This window comes from Epinephelus fuscoguttatus, linkage group LG22 (genome assembly GCF_011397635.1).
Source record: "Epinephelus fuscoguttatus linkage group LG22, E.fuscoguttatus.final_Chr_v1".
NCBI lineage: Eukaryota > Metazoa > Chordata > Actinopteri > Perciformes > Serranidae > Epinephelus > Epinephelus fuscoguttatus.
Genome location: NC_064773.1, coordinates 18409652 through 18430304, shown reverse-complemented (window position 1 = coordinate 18430304; position 20653 = coordinate 18409652). Strand labels below are relative to the sequence as shown.

At 41.0% G+C, this 20653-nt stretch overlaps 1 protein-coding gene across 3 annotated transcripts in view; it reads left to right on the top strand.

Annotated features, from left to right (window-relative positions):
- etv6 (ETS variant transcription factor 6) overlaps positions 1-20653 on the top strand; it is a 42777-nt gene that overhangs the window by 12342 nt on the left and 9782 nt on the right. For all 3 annotated transcript variants that reach the window (XM_049566347.1, XM_049566346.1, XM_049566348.1), the window contains one exon: positions 16306-16470. In XM_049566347.1, the coding sequence (XP_049422304.1) occupies positions 16306-16470 (165 nt within the window). The remainder of the gene's footprint in view (positions 1-16305; positions 16471-20653) is intronic.

Sequence of the window (20653 nt, the reverse complement as noted above, 5' to 3'; positions counted from 1 at the left end):
TTTAAGATAAATATACTTGTTAAAAAAGTTTTTGCTCCAAAGATGCTCAGTGTCCATGGTTAAAAAAATACATACATACTAAATATGATAATTTACATATATAGAATAAGTGTGTACTTAAATTTAAATAAAGTTAAATGATATAAAAGGAGGAGGATAAGCGGGGTGCCAGTTACAGTGTCTCAAATTAAAAGCAATATAAATAAACTGTGCAGAAAAGTGCATCTATGTTACTATGTAATAAAAATAAGATTAAAAAAAAGCATTTACATATATAAAATATTCAAAATGAAAAGCTCAGTGTATAGGCTGTACGAAGGGATGCATCATACTGCAAGTAAAAGTATATTTTGCATGCACCTATATTCAGTTTATGAAGTCAACAGCATGTGAAGGGCAGGGCTCATTTTCATTAATGTGATGCTGAATCAAAATGTAGAGGCACAATTTAAACAAAAGAGGCATCATTTCAAAACTGTACATCAATAGGATGACATTAATGACCCATAGTAGAATAATGAATAATATTTCCATTTGAGGATATTTGATAAGAAGCCATACCAACGTTAGATGGCTTCTGACAAGTACTATAGAATGAGTTAGGTCTGTGCTTGTTAGTCAGTTTAATTGGAGCTAAGGAGCCCAGAGAGCACAGCGCTCCCTGACCCTGGTAATTAGGTTCGATTATTTTCTTTTCTTACGTTTCCTTTAGATTTCTTTGAAATATGTTTGTTTTTTTCTTCAGAAAGCACATGGGCTATATGTTTGGACTCTAAAGCTTAAAGGAATAGCTCAACATTTTTGGATGCTTATTCGCTTTCTTGCCAAGAATTGGATGAGAAAATCGATAAAAAGTCTTATCTACTGTATCTCTTTAATATACAGCTACAGCAGCTGGTTAACTTAGCTTAGCAAAAAAAAACAATGGAGATGGGGAAACTGCTAGCCTGCCTCTGTCCAAAGTAGGCATGTCACAATAGCAGAAGTTGAGCTGTCGATATTAATACCAGTAAAAATCCACAACTCTCGATACCCAATGCAATGCCATGGTAAAAACAAGGACAAAACAACAAATCTCATTTACTTAAAAGTACACTCCTTTACACACACTCATACACTGGTGGCCGAGGCTACCATACAAGGTGCCACCTGCTACACACTCACACACTGATGTAACAGCAATCAGGAGCAATTTGGGGTTCAGCATCTTGCTCAAGGATGCTTCAACATGCACACTGGAGGAGCTGGGAATCGAACTGATGATCTTCCAATTAGTGGATTGGAAGTCTCCTTCACTGTTGGAGGAGAAATATGTAACATGTGCTGTTCAGCATTTGGGCATGTTAAGATGTGAGTGTTGGCCTTTGTGGTTATAGGTCCCGCCCCTCCTACACTGTGATTGGCTAACCGGGTAAAAAGTAACAGTACTGACCCAAAGTTTACATTTTCCAACTCTTAGCAACCAGAAAAAAAGTCATACATGCAGCACTGAGGGCAGAACACACGCTCAAGTCTTCGTCACGCTGTTGGTGTTTGTAGAACAGTGTAAATACACACTGCTTTCTTTGCAAAGAATTTAACAGACAAATTTGACAAACTGATTTTTTTTTTTTTTTTTTTTTTGGGAAGAGCTGAGGTGAAGTTGCTCCACCTGCACTTGTCGCTGTCTTCCATGTGTTGTTGAGCTTTTGTTATTCTATACTGGCAGGCCTCTACTTCTTCCTTTGGCATTTAACGGCAGACTAGAACTCTCATAGGCATATATGCCGCTCCATCAGGCCCAGAAGAAGTGCAGCTACGGGACTTACGATACTGGAAAAACAAGCACCATTATGTTTTCAGAATTTTGGTATCGACTTGGTCGCTAGGTATCAAGGTTCTCGTGACATTCCTTGTCCAAAGATAACAAAATCTGCCTACCAGCACCTCAAAAGCTCACTTATCAACATGCTATATCTTGTTTGTTTCAGTTACTTCCTGGAGTCTGAACCGGTTGCCTGGTAACCTCATGATGACAACAAGACTCCAGGAAGTCACTGGGCCCAACCGAGAAATAGTTGAGCAGATTATGCAACAAACCAGATTTAATTTGTTAATTAGTGAGCTTTAGAGGTGCTGGTAGGCATTTTTTTTAACTTCTGGACAGAGCCAGGCTAACCTATGCTGAGCTAAGCTAACTAAATCCTGTCTGAAGCAACATATTTAGCATGTAGACATGAGGTATTGACCCCGTCTATCCAAATCTTGGCAAAAAAGGAAATATTTCCCAAAATGTGAAAGGAATACTTCCACATTTTGGGACTACAGAGTTTCATTCATATACATGTTAACTATCTGCTAGCTTGGACTCTTAGCTTGAGAGGGCATTTCAAGAAATAGACATAGCCACACACAAGCACTTGAATTACACAGTTATCAAAAAGGAGACAACTTTTTTTATTCCATTGTGTCCAATTGAACACGTCATTAAAGGAATGATCCAGCAGAATTAGTCTGTGAGAAGACAAATGTGCAGCTTTAAACAGCAGGCGGAGGAGTGCTGTCAGCCACCCATGATGTTTCGTTTGTTTGTCTGTGTCAATAGCAACTCAAACACTAAAAGGCCTGGGAGGGATTTCGCTGCCGCTCACAATGAGGCAACGCCAATGCTCGCCGACAGAGTGGATTTGTCGGGTTTTTAATTCAATCGCAATCCAGGCAATGTTGCTCGACATGGCTCCCACGTACTCGGAGCATGACGCAACTGCGAACGAGTCAGTGGGAGAACACTGAATTATTTAAAGGTCTAAAACACAAGGCATTCCAGTATTATTTTACAATAAACATTCATGAAATACAACAGAAGAGTGGCTGCAAGAACAGAAATATCTTTGTGGATGATTTAAAAAATCCATGTCCATGGAAACAAGACTGGCTGGTTTCCTTGGGTGGGTGTGTGTGTGTGTGTGTGTGTGTGTGTGTGTGTGTGTGTGTGTGTGTGTGTGTGTGTGTGTGTGCGCGCTCACAGCTGGGTTTGCACTATGCATGCTTGTGTGAGTGGGTGGATGAGTGTGAGTGAATCTTGTGTCTTTGTGCAAAGCTTGCCAGAGGTAGTGTAGGTGTATACTCTGTGTGTGTGTGTGTGTGTGTGTGTGTGTGTGTGTGTATGAGTAAGAGTGTGTGTGTGTTACCGTATATGACTGCAACCCCCCCGCCAGCTTCCTTTGGTCTCTGTTTCTCTCTTTGTGGTATATTACCCGTTTTACTGTGTGGGAGAATTGGTGTTATAAAGAATGTGTGTTTTTTTTTATGTTGTGTGTTTGGTCTTTCTGAGGGGAAATTTCCTGCCCCTGGAAGCAGCTCTTGTCCTCAGGAATTTCCTGAGTGGGCAGACGGCGCTTCCTGAATAAATGTTGTTGTTGTTGTTGTGTGCGAGTGTGTGTGTGTGTGTGTGTGTGTGTTTGAACTCTTTTCTCTTCAGAAAGGGAAACTGTTCTCACTTGCCAGCAAGTGAGCTGAGCGCAGCCCCCTTCTCTTCCTGTTAGCGACACACTCCACATGGCATTTCTGACAGGGGGGGTTAGCTTTACTCTAAACGTCACAGGGAACACACACTCGTATTACTGACTGACGACTGGTATGACGATTTCAGGCTTTAATGGGAAAAGTCAAAAACACAACTCCTCTTCCTCTTGATAGATATCCAGTTATTTAAATCTTTTCAACGTGCTCTGTAAACACTCAGTTTGGTCGTGATGCATGTTTGGAGGCAGAAAAGAAAGAAGAGATGCGGGGGTATTTAGCATGAGCAGTAAACACACCACCTACAGAAACTTAAACACTGCTTTAAAGGGGCATTCCAGAGATTTTCTATTGCACTTTCACAAAGTTTGTGGACATGCAAGAGACAGATTGAAAACAAAACGCTCATACTAAAGCTGCAAGGGCTGAGCCATCCTCTTGTCCCTAAAGCCACATTTCCTAGAAACACTTTCGGTGCAGTGCCAAACTGGTACTTAACCCATACGGACATCTGCCTAAACCTTAGATCTGTTAAGCATCTCCACTGCACACAGTACTCTTACATGTAGGTGGAGTTGATACCAGATGGTAATAGCCGTGTCACTGCTCTTTCCAGCTCTTGCTGTACTTCTTCACGGGTGATGCAAAGGAATGTCTGTACCTCACTGATCCTCAACGGAACAGGGTTGCACGCTGGCATTTTAAGAAAAATAAAGAAAAGGCTGTGGTGTTTACACAGGGTGGCGGCAGGTCGTTTAAAAAGTCTTAAATGTCTTAAATAAACATTAACTAATAAAAGGCCTTAAATTCACATTGAATGGGTCTTAAATGTTCACTGATAGAATTTTTAGGGTTGGTGCTGAAGGAAACATCATTTTAACAGATGAGAAACACTATTCGACGTGGAACCATACTTCGACGTAACATCTGTATGTGTGCAATGCCCCTATTTTTGCTCCCTTAATGTACTTATACCTCGCAAAGAGTCTGCATTGTTAAACAAGGATCTTGCAAGCTATGGAAAAATAGAAAAATGCAAGCGAAATGGCAAATAGCTTAAAAGAATAACAATGATTACCCTGTCTAAAAGCCAGTGCCCCGAAATGTTGAAGCAGACTGTACCGTATGTCTGTAGGTGTTTCAAACGTGGTAAAATCGTCAGGGTCACTGTTCATTTTGAACTGACATTAATGTGTGTACTCAGAGTATATTTTCACTTTTAGCAAGTTTGGTCTTAAATGTCAAAGTGGTATTAAAAGGGTCTTAAAATTCCTAAATTTAACTTGTTTATACTTGTAGACACCCTGTTATAGTCTCTGTCGCAGTCAATGGGATATTAAAAACAGTGGGTTTGTGCATTGAGTCCTTGTAGAGCAAGAGTGACAATTCTCTTTTGACCAATGAAGGGACAGCAGTGTTTCTAGCTCCACCTTTTAGCATAGGATCAGCATGTGAGGTACTTCAACAGAGGGGTGATGGAAAAAAAAACAGGACGAGATCGAGTAGTTTGTTGGTACTATTCAAAGCTTTTCACAAGGGAATAGCAAAAACTATCGTTCTACTGTGTAACGTACCGAACTGAATCGGACTGCTCAGTGGAAACAAGGCTTAATATGGTCCAAAATTCAAAACCAGTGGATCCTACACTTAGCATAATGCAACACTGTAATGCAGCGTATCAAACTTAATACCTCGTTGGAGTTTAATTCTACAGACTTACTGTTATTATTTGCATTATGCATCTTTATATTGTAACTGGCAATTTTGTCTGTTGATACAGAAAGTGGAGACTGACAGGTTGAGACAGCAGGAGGACATGCAGTAAATGTCCCCAGCTGGACTGTGGAAATCAGGGATGCTGCGATAATGCGCTATGCGTCTTAACCACAAGGCTACCAAGCCTATGTATAAAGATATCGGCTCTTATATAGATATAAGAATTTTTTTACTCCCTAATATCAGAACAGACATTGGCCACTAAAATCCAGTATCAGTCTGTCTTTAATAAGCGCTTCGGATTTATTTTCAACACAACAAAATATTTCTGGCACTCCTCTCCCCAACTCTCACTCACATGCAACAAGTCACCTCTCGTGAGATTTAAGTAAAGAGACTTCTCCTTCAGGCCCAGATACATCAAACTGACTGTAAGGAACTAGTGGTGATGAAGGTCGACTGTTGCGTCGCCTCAAGTTGCCTGTGTCTTGGCCAAAAAGTTGCTCTTGAACACACTGCAAAGACCACAGCCAACAGCCAACTAGCATTTACATTCTGCAACTCTGTGTGAGGAAATAACTCTCCATACCAGCAGGTGGCAGTAGTCTGTATTCGTCATGAAAAAGGGAAACTGGAAGACTGATAGGATGGATTCAAGATGCTAGTTAGCCAGTTTGCACATTAACAAGACAACCTGATGTCAAAAGAACAAAGCGTATTTACCGTGCGTTAGCCAACAAATAACTGTTTGTTATATTGAGTAAACAGAAACTTCTCTTTAGCACAAACTTGTTTCAATCTCATGCAACGGTGCATGACACACCGATGGCACGACATTGACCAACAGCCAACCACTGGCTTAGTGTATTAGGGCCCTGAAGCACAACTTTGACACAAAACAGACTGGAACAAGCTTGAGATACAAAGAAAGTTTCATTTCTCTGCAAGGTCTTTTCTACAAAGTTGTCAGACACCTATAAAAACAATCTGAGCCTGTCAGTGGCAAAAACAAGTGCTTTTACTGGACCTAAACTTACAGTGCATGCTCCAAATGGTTACATTACAACCTGTTTTGCGGCTGCTGGCTGCAGAGCTCTCTCTATCAGTACTAGATTAATTTCAAAAGTTGTTCCCATAAGTCACTTAGACACAAAAACATGGAGAATAGGGTCCAGGCTGAAAAATCAAGAATACTGGAGTTCCCCTTTGAGAAGAAAAAGGTTGTGAAACACAGCCTTGCAGTAGAAGTGATCCCTAAAGTGTTAACACTGCAAAAAATGCTGAATGCACTTTCTCCACATGGATAGAGAAAAAAAAGGAGCATAGTAAGAGGGTGTGTGTGGGGGGTTCAGACAAGCAGGGGCCTTTTGATTTAGTGAACAAATGTCTTTGAAGCTTCTGCATTTAAAAAAAGAAAAAGAGAAAAAAAATTGGCCCTTGAACAAAAGGAAGAGTGGCAGTTGACGCTGGATTCAGGAACTAACCTACAAGAGCCGGCTTGCTCCTGCGCTCAACAACAAGCTATCAAAAACAGGTCGTGCTACTTCCTGGCCATAAAAGTTGTGTGTGATTGATGATCTGTTTTATGTTTGTTTTGACTGGATGAAGTCCAGATTTGCTGGACGGGGACAGGCACGTGCATGCTGCTGGAGGAAGTGCAGGATGAATATGAGGAGGGGGGTGGCTGGGTTCTCTTGACTGAAAAGTAAAAGTGTGTGTGTGTGTGTGTGTGTGTGTGTGTGTAGGTGGATTTCCCCTGCCGCACCCACCTGACAGGGAATCAGTGTACAGAGACACACAAAGCGAGGGGAGATGAAGAGTGTGGGAGCATTAACTGTAGAGACATGTAGCTCTCATACCCACATGTCCCTGAGTCAAAGTGTCAGAAGGTCATGGTCAGCCCTCCTCCTCCTTCCTCCTTCCTCCTTCCTCCTCCTCTGTCTGGAGAAAGAAAAACCTTTTCATTATTGAGATAGCAAGACCAATATCCGCCTACTTCTGCTTCGAGAGAATAGGCAAACATTTACCGAAGAACTGAGTGACTAAGGAGCTTTGAGTGTGGAGAGCAAAGTCCCAGCCTCGCTGATGCAGCGCTGCATTTTGTATTTATTCAGTTATAGTTCATGCAGGTCAGGCGAAGCTAGAATCCTCTGTCTTTGGTTTTTATGTGCATCAGTTGTATCTTTGTGTATACTTGGGAGTGTTGAAAGTCAGGAGTTTATCACAGAACAATATCAGAGACTTTCAGATTCCAGTATGACTCAAAATAGAGCATGGGTGCAGTTTTGTTCCAGGTTTACAAATAAAGAGAAATGAAATGGTGACGCACTAGAAAAGTTGAACACAAGGGCTGTTTTGAAATGATTCAAATTACACATCACCTTTGGTAAACATTACTCGTTGCACTACACCGATGGGAAATAGAAGTTCAGTTAACATTTTTCCCGTTCAGTACTTTTTTGTTTAGAAAATTCTCTAATCAAGATGATTTGTTTCTAATTGAAAAATGTACCCAAAACTGAGATCTTGGCCTTCACATGTAGAGACTTTACTTTTGTCTTATCTTAATCAACCAGTGCTGCTGAAAACATGTCTACTTAAATGGCTAAATATCCGCCAAGCTGTTTAGAAACAGAAAACTAGTTAAAACAGCCTGTTGTGTGGCTGTAGATCCATTCAGGAAGCTCCACTGACAAAGTAAACAGGCTGCTAAGGAAGTAGATTTGTGTCCAAATGTAGGTACACAAAGCAAAATGTCTCTGCTTTGCTCTCAAAATGCTGTGAATGAGCTAAATCTCGAAAAGTCAGCTCACTTCGCCTGTTCAGGCCAACCAGCAAAAACTTAATAATTAAAAAACTAGCCTCTCACAAGTTCTGCCCCAATTTCATACTAATTACTAAAGCTATATAATCAATGTAGCTATGTAGGTTAAAGGAGCAGTTTGCCTCAAATTCAAAGATACATAGTTCTCCTCTTACCTCTAGTGTTGGAGATATTGGTTATAGAGATGTCTACCTTCTCTCCAATATACTGGAACTTAATGGTTCTCGGCTTGTGGTGCTCAAAGTGCCAAAATAATACATTCGCAAAAAACTTAACAGCAATGTCTCTTTCCAGAAATTATGACCCGATTATTTAAAATAATATGCAAACCTTGTTGTGAGCAGTTTTCTGTTGGTAATGTTGTCTTTGTACTAAACTACACCCACTGATCGAATCACTGCCCAGAAGGAAGTGTGCATCTACTCATGAATGAGAGGCTCGTGCTTGTGGCGTCCTCCTCAGATGAGCTGTAAAGTCAGCTAGCTCAGTTATGCTAGGTGAGCTAGTAGTGGATGCATACTTCCTTCTGCGTGGTGATTTGGATGGCGGGTGTAGGTTGTGTCTTTGATTTTGGGATAACTGCACCTTTTAAATAGCAAAATCAATGTGTTTAAATGTAACATTGTAATGATAGTGTTTTCGAAATTGTGTCCCGTTTCGTGACCTCATACCAACACTGTAAAGCTACATACCAAGTTAAATATACTCGCTAGCCATTTTCCAAAGGTAAAGTCGGCTACAATCTATTCAAAACAGGGTTAGAATAAGCATTTAATAGCCGATAAAATTGGGACAAAGTGATGCATTAGCTACTGTGCAAAACAGAAGACTTTAATGATTGGATAATTACCTTGCTAACAAAGCAAAATAATGTCGCTGAATATCTATCAGCTAGATCAGTGACAAAATTATCAGTTCCCTATCAGAAAAAGACAAAAAAAGAACCACATCTGTTCTTCTTTACTTATCTTACTTACTAACAGCCAGTGTAGGGAACTGTGCACATTTGACGCGATTATAGTACCCAGCGGCACCATTTTTTGGTGCATTACTCTCTCTGAAATCCCACTAAATTCAATTTTTGAACACGCTGCTGAGTGATTCTGCTACTCTGCTGTTTTCTAATCACACATAGAGCTTAGTCTCTGTCTGTCTTTCTGCTGGCTTGGATGCGTTAGTGTGCCTGCTCATTTCTCTCGCCAGTATTGCCAACTCTAGTAGCTAGCACTAGCTCAAAGTCACCAGATGATGTCATATACTCATTTGCATATACATGATGTCATTATGCATTAATAGAAGCATTAAAACTTTGCTGAATTAGATTCAGTAGAAAAATCATCAACAAAACAGAGCCGTGTCGCTGATAGTTCACCACTCACTCACGTTTCCAATCCAGAGAGAGCAAGCGTCACTGTAACCATAGAAACTCACTACAACTGATCTCCGACAGTGAGTGGCGTCCCCTCTCCTCCTACCTCTCCCACACCTACTGCACGGCGCAAGAGGAGAGAGGGGGAGAGACCCTGTGCTGATGGCAGAAGTCCATGCATCTTTTTCCTTGATAGTCTGATTAAGTCACTAAATTTGTTGCCAGTCACTATCTAGAAATTAAGTTGCTAAGAGGGTTTGAACAGTCACTAAATCTATCAAGAAAGTCGCCAAATTGCAAAAGTTTTGGCTTGTAGGGAAGCTGTTAGAGTGACGTGGCCAGCTTTCTGGCTCCGGGGCACTTAGTGACGATTCTGCCTTCTATCTAAACCCAACGTTCTCACCCAGATACACTCTCAGGCACTGAAATTTGGCAACCCCATTGATTTAATGTGAACGCTACTTGGTGGCACTGACATAACTCGGTTGGTTGCCCGATGTTTGTCCAAGGAACATGGACCTTTAAAATGGGACATGATGGAAATTACTTAAGCAATTTTTTTGTCAGTCAAGAATCAAGAGGCAGTTGTTGTAGTTTTCAGTTGGGTGAGAGAAACATAAGCAGCAGTGTGAGTGTTAGTGAGACGTGCGGAGTGAAACTGTGAGTCTGGACAGGACCTCTAAGCTCCACAGCGGGACGGACCTCATTAACTCGTCTGGCTGCGAGGGGAAGTTGAGGGCTTCTGTACCGCAACAACGAAACAAGATACCAGTGATCTCATCCTCCTCTTCCCTTCATTCATCCCAAGCGCTTATGAGTTGCCTTGGCAACTTGTGCGCTCTGTGTGTGTATGTGTGTCAGTGTGCATGAGCGGGGGCCTGAGAAACCACAGAGTGAAAATTATGTGTCATCAGAGAGGATTAGGAGCCCACGGTTTAGTCAAGGGCTTGGGATCCTGCTGCTGTCGTGCTTGAGGGTTTTATTCAATGTAAACACACACATACTCGGAAACACACACACACACACACACACACGCACATACACGAATTCACTCGCATGAACGCTGTGAATCTGAGATGCATTCAACAAAAGCAGACACTGATGACAAGGAAGACTGGAATTGATTTTCTTCCTGTAACCTGCAACAAATCTGTAACACATCTGACAGAAAACAACCAGAGAGGACAAATTTATCAGCTCAAGGAAGTGGCAGAACGTCTCGAAGGAACAGAGTGTCAGGGTCCAAGGTGCTCTCTCCGTTCTCCTCTTACTCCACGTCCGTGCCATCCATTTTCCTTTCCACCTCTAAGTAAGCAAAGGATGTTTGTGTCTCACTGGCCACACTGCAACAGAAACGCTTCTATCTTTTCAAGAATCAGTTCCTGTCGAGGTCGCATGGATGTGAGATACAAAACAAGATTCTGAAACTCGCAACTTGAGCGTGACTCAGGTTCTACAGCTGAAATCAGATACGATCAGCGCCGACATGACGGCAAATAAATCTTTGTGATTCACTTACAACTGTCACAGTTTTGGCAGCCTGCTGAGCAATGTTAGCACGGAGGACAAAGACACATGTCAGTGCAGAGAGGAAAAAAAGAAGTGACTTTTTGTCAATTAATCTGAGTAAGATATATGGGTACAGGGTTTAATTATTATTGGAAAAGATTTTTTCGGATTCTGAGTTTGATCTTGCTGCCAATGAATGCAGTACTGTGAATTTTTATAACACATTGCAGTAAATACTTAAGCATCCTACACACACTTCCTCCTGTGCATGAAATTAATTTGATTACATTTCTCTGCATTACAACTATTTTGTAAAATTTAGACACACTCCTGAGTGCTGAATACTATCTGCCACATTGCAAACACCACACTTGTACCTTGACTCATGAGTGATGTAAGCAATGTAAGCGATGTAAGTACAAAGATTTGGATGCAGGCAAAGCTGTCCACTCTTGTAGTAGACTTCAGCCAGGTCTACACATAAGCAGGTATTTTTTAAAAAACGTTATTTTCCCCCTCCATTTAAAAAAACATTCTGACCGGACGACCTTCATTCAGTCAGGACCACTTTAGTCAAAGAAAACTTAATTTCCATTTGCAGTATTATATTTGGCGGTATAGCTCCGTTCTGGGGCCTCTCTGCCTTTCCTAGGTTTACGCAGAAAGCCTTTTCCATGTGCCGACATGGAAAAGGCTTTAGGTGGAGAGAGCACACCTCTCTGCCTTCCATGTGCACACAAGGAAAGCCTGAGGCAGAGAGCGCAAACCTCCCTGCCCTTCCATGCGCCTACATGGAGAGCCTAAGGCAGGGAGAGCACACCTCTCTGCCCTTCCATGTGCACACAAGGAAAGCCTGAGGTACAGAGAGCAAACCTCTCTGCCCTTCCATGCGCCTACATGGAAAGCCTGAGGCAGGGAGAGCAGCAGCAAAGACCCGCCAGGAACAGAACAGAGCAGAGCATGTCAGTAGAAAAGTGAGCAGAACACTGACTGCTTACGTACACCACCATTGGTTAGTATAGGAGTAAGCCATGTGAGTGCTGACTCAGGTTGACTGCCTGAACTAGCTCACAGGCTTTATATATTTGTTACATCCCAGAATAGGTAAGAGTCACAAGAATCAGATATGAGCAAGAATTAAGGGCTGAGCCTGACGTCCTACTCTGTGAACTGGCTTAGTATCTGTTTCCCTTCCTGTTTGACTTTCCTTCCTCTTTTTGCGTCTTTGTTTGCGATTTTCATCTGCGAAATCCCCCCCCCCGGTCCTCCTCACACACTGAGTGCTGCTGCAGCTCTCATCACTCTTTCCTTTCTGTTTCCACTCTTCCTTTTCTCATCTCCGTCTTGCTGCTGTCTGTTAATAAACCTCCCGGTGTCTCTCTCTAACCTTACCGCAGGAAGTTTCCTGTGCTGAAACAGAGCCCACGCTGGATTGCTTCCTGCCAAAGTACGTTGTGGGACACGTTTGTTTGGGCCCCCTTCTTCCTCCTCCTCCTCCCTTCTGCTCCCCTTGTTGCTTCCTCCTTTGGGCTCTGTGCAGATGGCGGAGGCCGGCAGACCGGATCTCGGAGGGGTTTTGGCAGAGCAGCACCTCTCTCCGGCTCTGGAGAGAGCATACCGCAGCCGTGACCCCGCGACCCGGGCTGCACTGCTGCCCGCCCCGGCCTCGCTGCTCTCACAAGTCAGCCACGGGAGACAAATGTACAGCTGGTGCACGTATTGCAGATGGCAGCTTGATTCAATATTGATAGAAAGTCAGTCATGTAGTCAGTCAGGAGTATTCCAGTGCATCCTAGATCTATTCCTGTTATATAGTCCAGCTAAATTTAAACATAAAGTCATTTGAATATGCTACAAAAGGGACACTATGCTTTAGCTGTTCAAGTCAGACATCACTGGTTTTCTGGGAATATTAGTTCTCTTACTGCTGAAGTTAATCATACGTCTGGAAACAGGCAAAGGATTCTTTAATAAAAGCACTAAAACATGAGGAAATACAGTTCCTTATCTGCCCACCACTAGCTCCTGTGGTTGTGAAACACCTGTATCCCATTCCCCGACACTCTCCGAGGATGTCTGTTGACAAGCTGAGGGTCAGAGCCTGACAGACCGTACGCTGTGCTCCAGATAACCGAGGCCTTCCCGGGCTTATCTGCAGGGCTCGTGCCACTATCTGAATATGGAGGACTAGGAGGAAAGGGAAGAAATGGGAATCTGACAATCTAGACAGGGTTTCATTTTATATTGATTGCTCTCTGTGAAAACTTCCTCTGTTTGACGGGTCGGGGGAGCTGAGTGGGGGGAGAGAGGCCTGAAAGCGAGCACAGGGTTCCTATTACTTGTGTGACAGTGACATTGGTGGCCAAAGATAACAGCTGTCCGACTCCCAGAGGAAGTGTTTGAGGCCGAGCGATAAGTGAGATGTTAGAAATGAGTAGTTATTCTCCGTGTGGGTGTCATCGGTGTTCTGATCGCTGTGTTGCAAGTCTGTTTTTTTGGGTGTGTATGCGTGTGAAAGAGGAGTTAGGAAAAAAAGAGGGAGGTTAAGTCATATTGTAGATTGCTGGGTTATACAGAGAGTACAAAATGATAGGATGAGGTGGCAGTATCTATGTTAACTGAGATAAGGGGTAAATAATGGGTAAAAAAAAAAAAGAAGTGTAATACTAAAAATATACATCCTGTTATGTCAGGAAATAAGAATATCAGAGATTGAGAACAGAAATAGTTGAAAAGAGCTGAAAATAAACCTCAGAGCAAAAGTTCATCTTCCTTGATAAAGTTCCTTTATAACTCTATAAAAAAGACAATAGGTGAAGGAGGATGACGCTTTATAATGAAGAGCAGCACTCTGCTATGGACTGCTGCGGGAACGACTTTGGTGTTTTTGTAGGCTGATGTGGAAGTTGGTGGCACCTTGGTTCCCTCTTCAAAAAGTCAATGGGACTTTTTCCATTGGATTTTAGATTAGCAAACAAACATTCATGATACTCAAACGTTCTGTTAATTAATACCACTTTTTGATTTTTGAAGCATAAATGCAATCACCAGAAGTAAAAGCTAATGGCACAAGGATGTTCTGTAGTTTCATTTAGCCACTTGTTAGCAACTGCCTTTTTTGCGAGACCTAAAAGCTTCAAAATACACAAGTGGGGTATTTACTGACTGTATTTTATGTCGTAGAACAAAACGTTTCTGGAAAAGAACAAATTACAGTCAGTTTTTTGCAGTCAATATCTTTTTAATTGTTGTTACCTTAACATAATAGCGTTAGCATTGAGCCATGGTGGTGGCTGCAACAAACTGTATAAAATATTGTACGTAGGCACCATGACATCACCTATTGGTTTGTGGACTCTGGTTTTAAAGCCTCAAGTTTGGCATTTTTGCTGACACCATCTTAGATTTTTGAGCCAGAAGTGACCATATTTAGATGTGAGGATGGAGTTACCCCCAGTGCTGGCTGCTAGCTTGGTTAGCACGGTGTATATACAGCTATGGTTAACTGATAAAGCTAATGCTAATTTTTGCTCCTGAAAAACAGGCATAAAAGCATTTAGATTTGATTACAAATTTTATTTTGTTGGTAATACCACGCCTCAGTCCTGACCACATCTTTGTCATGTACAAATAACGTTAAAGCGCACCCTCTCGCGTTTTTCAAATTGTAACCAAAACCTAGTCACAATTTACAGTACACAACATTGATGACAGGCTAACTGAATCATTGTGCAATCATGTTAGCTAGCTAACGCTAAATCCTTGTGTAGCACCTGTCCAAAATGAAAATGATGAACTAGAACTAGTTAGCTAACAGTTACGTACTATTTAAACACACTTACCTGTATTTTTATTTCAGGTGTTCGGACATTTTTGTGAGCCACAATGGATCGATTTGTAACTTTTTGAGCAAGAGACTCTGAAATATCGCCCACCTCAGAAACAAACATGATGTATTAATATATGAATCCGCCAATAATAATTAATGTAGTAGCTCAGCACTGTTTGGACCATTAAGGGTTAAACTTACGTAGCACTTTAGAGCACTCTTAGTTATAGTAGGCTCAGTTCAATATGCAACTCAGTTTTATACAACATTTGTAGAAGGTGGTCCCTGCTCCATCTCGGTTTACACTGAAATAGAGACCGCTACGGCTACATCTATACTCTGTGAATCTGGGGTTACACCATAGTCACGTTCCCTAAATAACGTTGTCGTAGTAGTAGTGTCACTCTTGAAGTGGCCATGCCCTTAATATGCATACATTTCAGGCTGTAAACATGATTATTTTTGCTTTAAAGCTGAATATTTAATCATGGGGGTCTTTGGGGATTGACTCACACTTGGCGCCAGCCTCAAGTGGCCATTAGAGGAACTGCAGTTATTGGCATGTGCATGTTGGCTTCATTTTTCAGCCCAGGAGGTTGCCGTTGGGTTGCTGCTGGTGTCAAATTGTGTTGCTTTCTGTGTAAACTATGATTTATGAAGGAATTTAAGTGTGACTGCTTTCTCAGTTTTATTTCAGATTTTGTCCAGGATGTCATTATGCCAGAAATGTTTTTACAACAGAACTCACAACACATTTTCACAGTCTGTCTATTCTTTCCCGCTGCCTGTAAATGCTTGTTGGTCACCAGTGCAGATGTTTTACACTCCTGTTCCCACGGCAGTGAAAGAAACATCTCAGAGTGTGAGGGAGAGAGAGAGAGAGAGAGAGAGAGAGAGAGAAAAAAAAAGACACTGTCATTGCTGTTTCCTCTGCTCCGCTCTCCCTCCATGTGTCCCTGTCCGTTTATACACAAACTAATAAACTGTCCGTCCTCTGATGTGCCTGTCTGGGGTTCAGAAAAGAGCAGCACAGATCATAACGGATCAAATAAAATAACAGTCCTACCATTTTTCTCATATACCCCCCCCCCTCCCTTTTTTATCCTCGTGATTCATTCTGTATTCTTCCCCTTAACCTATCATCTTCTAGTCTTTTATTCTAACCTCCTCTCCCTTTCTGACTCTGTCTCCTCCTTCATCTTTTTTTTCTTTATCTCTGCTGCCGTTCCCGTAATCACTCCCTCCTTTTGGCTTTTATCTCCACTTCCTCAATATCCTTTTTACTGCCTCTGCCTCCTTCCTTCCTCTCCCCCCTCCTTCCCCTCCCCCTTTCCTCCCTCCCCCTCACTCCCCTTCACCCTCCCCTCCTTCCTGCCTTTCCTTCTTTTCTTCCTTCCTTGCCCCCAACCCCCCTATCCTTCTGCCTCTTCTCCACTGAGCTCATCCTTCTTTTCTTCCTTCCTATCCCCACATCACCTCCACTTTGTTGCCTCTTTACCAAACCCCGGTCTCAACTCATGTTTCTTTTCCCCTCTCCCCAAATCCTTCCACCTCCAGGTTTGCAGCCAGTGTTTTGGAGCAGGGAGGACGTGGCCCAGTGGCTGCGATGGGCCGAGAAGGAGTTCGCCCTGCGGCCGATCACCAGCGGCTCTTTCCAAATGAACGGCAAAGCCCTGTTGCTGCTCACCAAGGAGGACTTCCGCTATCGATCCCCCCACTCCGGTACTTGTCTTCTTTCCACCTCTTCGTGAATTTCTTGGTGATACTCGAGGTGTATTCTGAAGTGGGAAAACTGGAGACGAGTTTTTCAAATGAGTCACTTTTATTGATTGCATTAGTTGGTTCCTTTAGTCCAACTGGAGCAGGACCCAGACTGGAAAACAGGATTTACCAACTAGGACGAAATAGCAGTTTTAGATCATGGAAACACTCTGACTAGGTGCAGAAAAATCATGGAAAATTGTTGCTATTATAAATACATTCCCTTCTCTGAGGGAAAAAGTGACATTAGCTGTCACAAATTGACTGATAGGACTAAAATAAAACTGGAAATGCACAGTTTGGGGCCCTCACAGATGAGAGTAACTTGTAATAAATCAACATCCACGATCATATGTTCACTCACAACAAAATGTAGCACTGTAAGTCTTGATCAGCTGTTGCCCTTTGTGGTTTGGCCCAACATTAGAGTTTATTTGTCCATGAAAACCTGCGCCAATGTAGCTTTAAAATCAATGTGTTTACAGCAAAACTACACCCTTCATAAAATCAATAAAGTGCAGAGGAGGGAAGGAGGTGTCAGGCGACAGTGTAGGGAGGCAGCTGTTACAGCGAGGCTGCAGGGGGAGGAAGTAGGGGACGGTTGAGCAGGAAGTACAAACCAACCTCAACTGTCGCCCCGGCAACGCTAGCGGCCAGGCGAATGAATATAATGCAAAAAAAAGTCAACGGATTTCTGTTTTTTGAAATTAAACAGGATTCAGTGTCTCACAGTTTGACCTGGATATGTTATAGTTCACACAGGCTGTCAGGGCTGGAGTCAGTGCTGTGTGTGTCAGGGTGATAGTCACAGCAGTGGGATGAAATGAGCTGTCAGGGTTGTGAAATATAAAGATAAGACACAGGATCAACCCTACACAGCCTGGGAAAAATATGACAATGTAACTATGGGTCATTTTAAGTCCAGAAAAGTGTGGGAGTTGTATGAAGGACTAAAAATGCTGAAATAAATACAGAAAAAAATGTTCGACAAAGGCGAGAATAAACAAATGAAAGCTGAACCGAATGTATAAATAATTAAATGACCACATGAATCAATGTTGCTAATTAATCAGGGAATTAATAATTCATAATATAGTTCTACATTCCTATCTTATTTATGTGTTTTATGTATTTCTGTGTCTTTATGTTAACAATGTAAAACATGGAGATATAACATAATTGGTCACAGGGTCGAGTCAGCTGCCTTGATAGTGTGCTCTTTGCTGCCATTGATGTCGGTCAGCTGGAGAGCTGCAATGCTTAATCAATATGTTGTCAGTTATTAAACAGATTGCCAACTCAGTTTGATAATCGCTTAATCAGTTTAAGTAATTTCTTAAGAAAAAAAGTCAAAATTCTCTGGTCCTAGCTTCTTAAATGTGAATATTTTCTGGTTTCTTTACACCTCTGTGACAGTAAACTAAGTATTCCTTGGTTGTGGAGACATTTTCAAACGTGGTTTTGGGCTTTGGAAACAGTCATTAACATTTTTCACCATTTTCTGACATTTTCTGGACTAAACAACAATTGATTAAAAAAAAAATAAAAACAGAACAGAACAACACAAAACAAAAATCAACAGATGGATTGGCAATTAAAAAATCGTTAGTTGCAGCCCTAACTAGCTGCAGGGTCTGTATCCGGCTGCACACTTTCCCAAAAACAAGAACAACAAAAAAAAATTAGGTGATTAGGTGATGATATGAGTCATAATTTTAGTGTTAATGGTATTTTTTTTATTTTTTTAACCATTTTCATATTTTATATATATATATATATATATATATATATATATATATATGTATATGTATATGTATATATATGTATATATATATGTATATATATATATATATATATGTATATATATGTATATGTATATATATATATGTGTATATATATATATATATATATATATATATATATATATATATATATATTAAATTAAATAATAGGAACTAATACTTAAAATTAGAAACATTTAATTTAACATTTTTATATATTTTAAATATGTATATAAAAATAATGATTTTTTTTTTTTTTAATTTAATTTAATTTAATTTAATTTAATTTATTTATTTATTTTACTGGGGTCTGCACCAAACAAGCATGTTCTCTTACATCTGGAATATGACTTGTAGACTGGGACGTCTCTGTAGCATCAGTGTTACATTAATAATGTACCTTTTCCAAAATTTGCAGCTCCTGTGATTTGGATATTCCACTTGGTCATATTGCAGTTTTGATAATAATTCAATTTATTGTGCAGCCCTAATGGAGGAAAACATAAAATAATTTGAGTTGTAAAAATGTAGAAATTTTTAAATACATTTTTTTTTTGCAACTGACCACACACATTATTTATTTAATCATATAGTTATTTTAAAAAAAAATTAAATTTACGTATTTATTTAACACATACAGTAATTAGTTGTTACAACCTTTATTTATGCGTTTGATTTAAACGTTGAGTCATTGAATAAGTCATTTTTAATCCTCCATACAGCTGAACAGGAAGCAGATAAAGGGTGCTCGGTTCAGTTGAGTACATATTTCCTACAATCAGAGACTCTAATGTGCCCCTTTAAATATTATTACATGTTGTGAGGAATGATCTGAGTTATAGAGAGACGTGGCCCAGCTGACAGCTGTTGTCAAGCTTGTTTTCACATCCTGTTAAGAAACTGAGGTCTGGGGAAAAAAAAAAAAAGGAAAATGTGATTCATCATCGCAGGTTTTTTACTAGTTGTCTTCACTTGTCTGTGTGACACTGACATCATGTTGTTGTAAAATGGCTCCATGCATCAGCAACTGTACATGTTTGAAATGTTTTTGTGTTCCTAAAACTAAAACACAGGGTGTGGGGAGATAAAGCTGACAGCGATTGATTACATTTTAATATCGGTGGTTGTTTTGGCCCCGTTGTCAGTGACATCAGTGGCAACGTCATTTTAGGGAACAGAGCAAATGCCTTGGCTTGTGATGTGTCTGTTTCCTCCTTTAGGGGACTGTAAGGGTGCAGTTCCCATCAGTCCCTGCTGTGTGCCATATTTTCCTTTGTAGAAGCTCTAAGAATAATTCTTTTTTCCTGGAATGTCTTAACCTCACGTCCCACAATAAGCTGCACAGTCTGTGGAGCTACAGACACATTCTCCTCTTTCTTTATTTTCCCAGTTTATAAAGCCAAACATATTATTTGTGCAGGTTTTAGTCAAACTGTGTTTAAAAGTAGCATCTAAAATCCAGAATCAGAACTTGAAAACACCAGGAAGCGGGAATTTTCCCCACAGTGCAACTCAACGCCACAGGACCAGAAAGTGAGAACTGAAAGGGGTGTGCGCGTGTTCATCATGACTTCCTTTATGAGAATCATTTCCTTGTTATGGTAATCCTTTTAAAAACATCTTTCAGGTAATGTGTGATGGCAGTCTTTGTTAACATCACAGTCGCTGCACTCGGAGTTATGTTGTTAGCCATGTAAATGTTTTGTCACGCCGGGAGAGGAGCCGGTATTGTGGGGTGTTGAGGCAAAACAAACAGCTGTTAATCATTCAGTGAACTTCCTGCTCAGGCTCTGTGTCTGGTGTCGCCACCACTGCAGAACCACTTAGAGGAGAATACCAGGGTCATATAGAGCTACGGCCCATTTACTTGTATCAACAGCTCGTGGTGTCCACTTAATAACCTGCAATGCCTGATGCAGAAACACAGTCTTAAAGGGACAGTCCACCCAAAAATCAAAACTACATATTTCTCCTCATACTGTAGTGCTTTTTATCAGGCTAGATTTTTTTTGGTGTGAGCTGCAGAGTGTTGGAGATATCGGCCGTAGAGATGTCTGCCTTCTCCCAAATATAATGGAACTAGATGACACTCGGCTTGTGGTGCTCTAAACTGCAAAAAATACATTTGGAAAACTCAACAGCTATGTGTCTTTACAGAAATCATGACCTGGTTACTCAAGATAATCCACAGACCTTGTTGTGAGCAGTTTCATGTAGGAACTATTTTCTTTCTACCGAACTACACCCACCAACCGTATTGCTGCCAGCATATTACATAAATTACATTGTCTGTAAATTAACATATAACTGTTATACATTCAGTTATCACATTACATTTGTTAATCAAACTCATTGTCACTTGT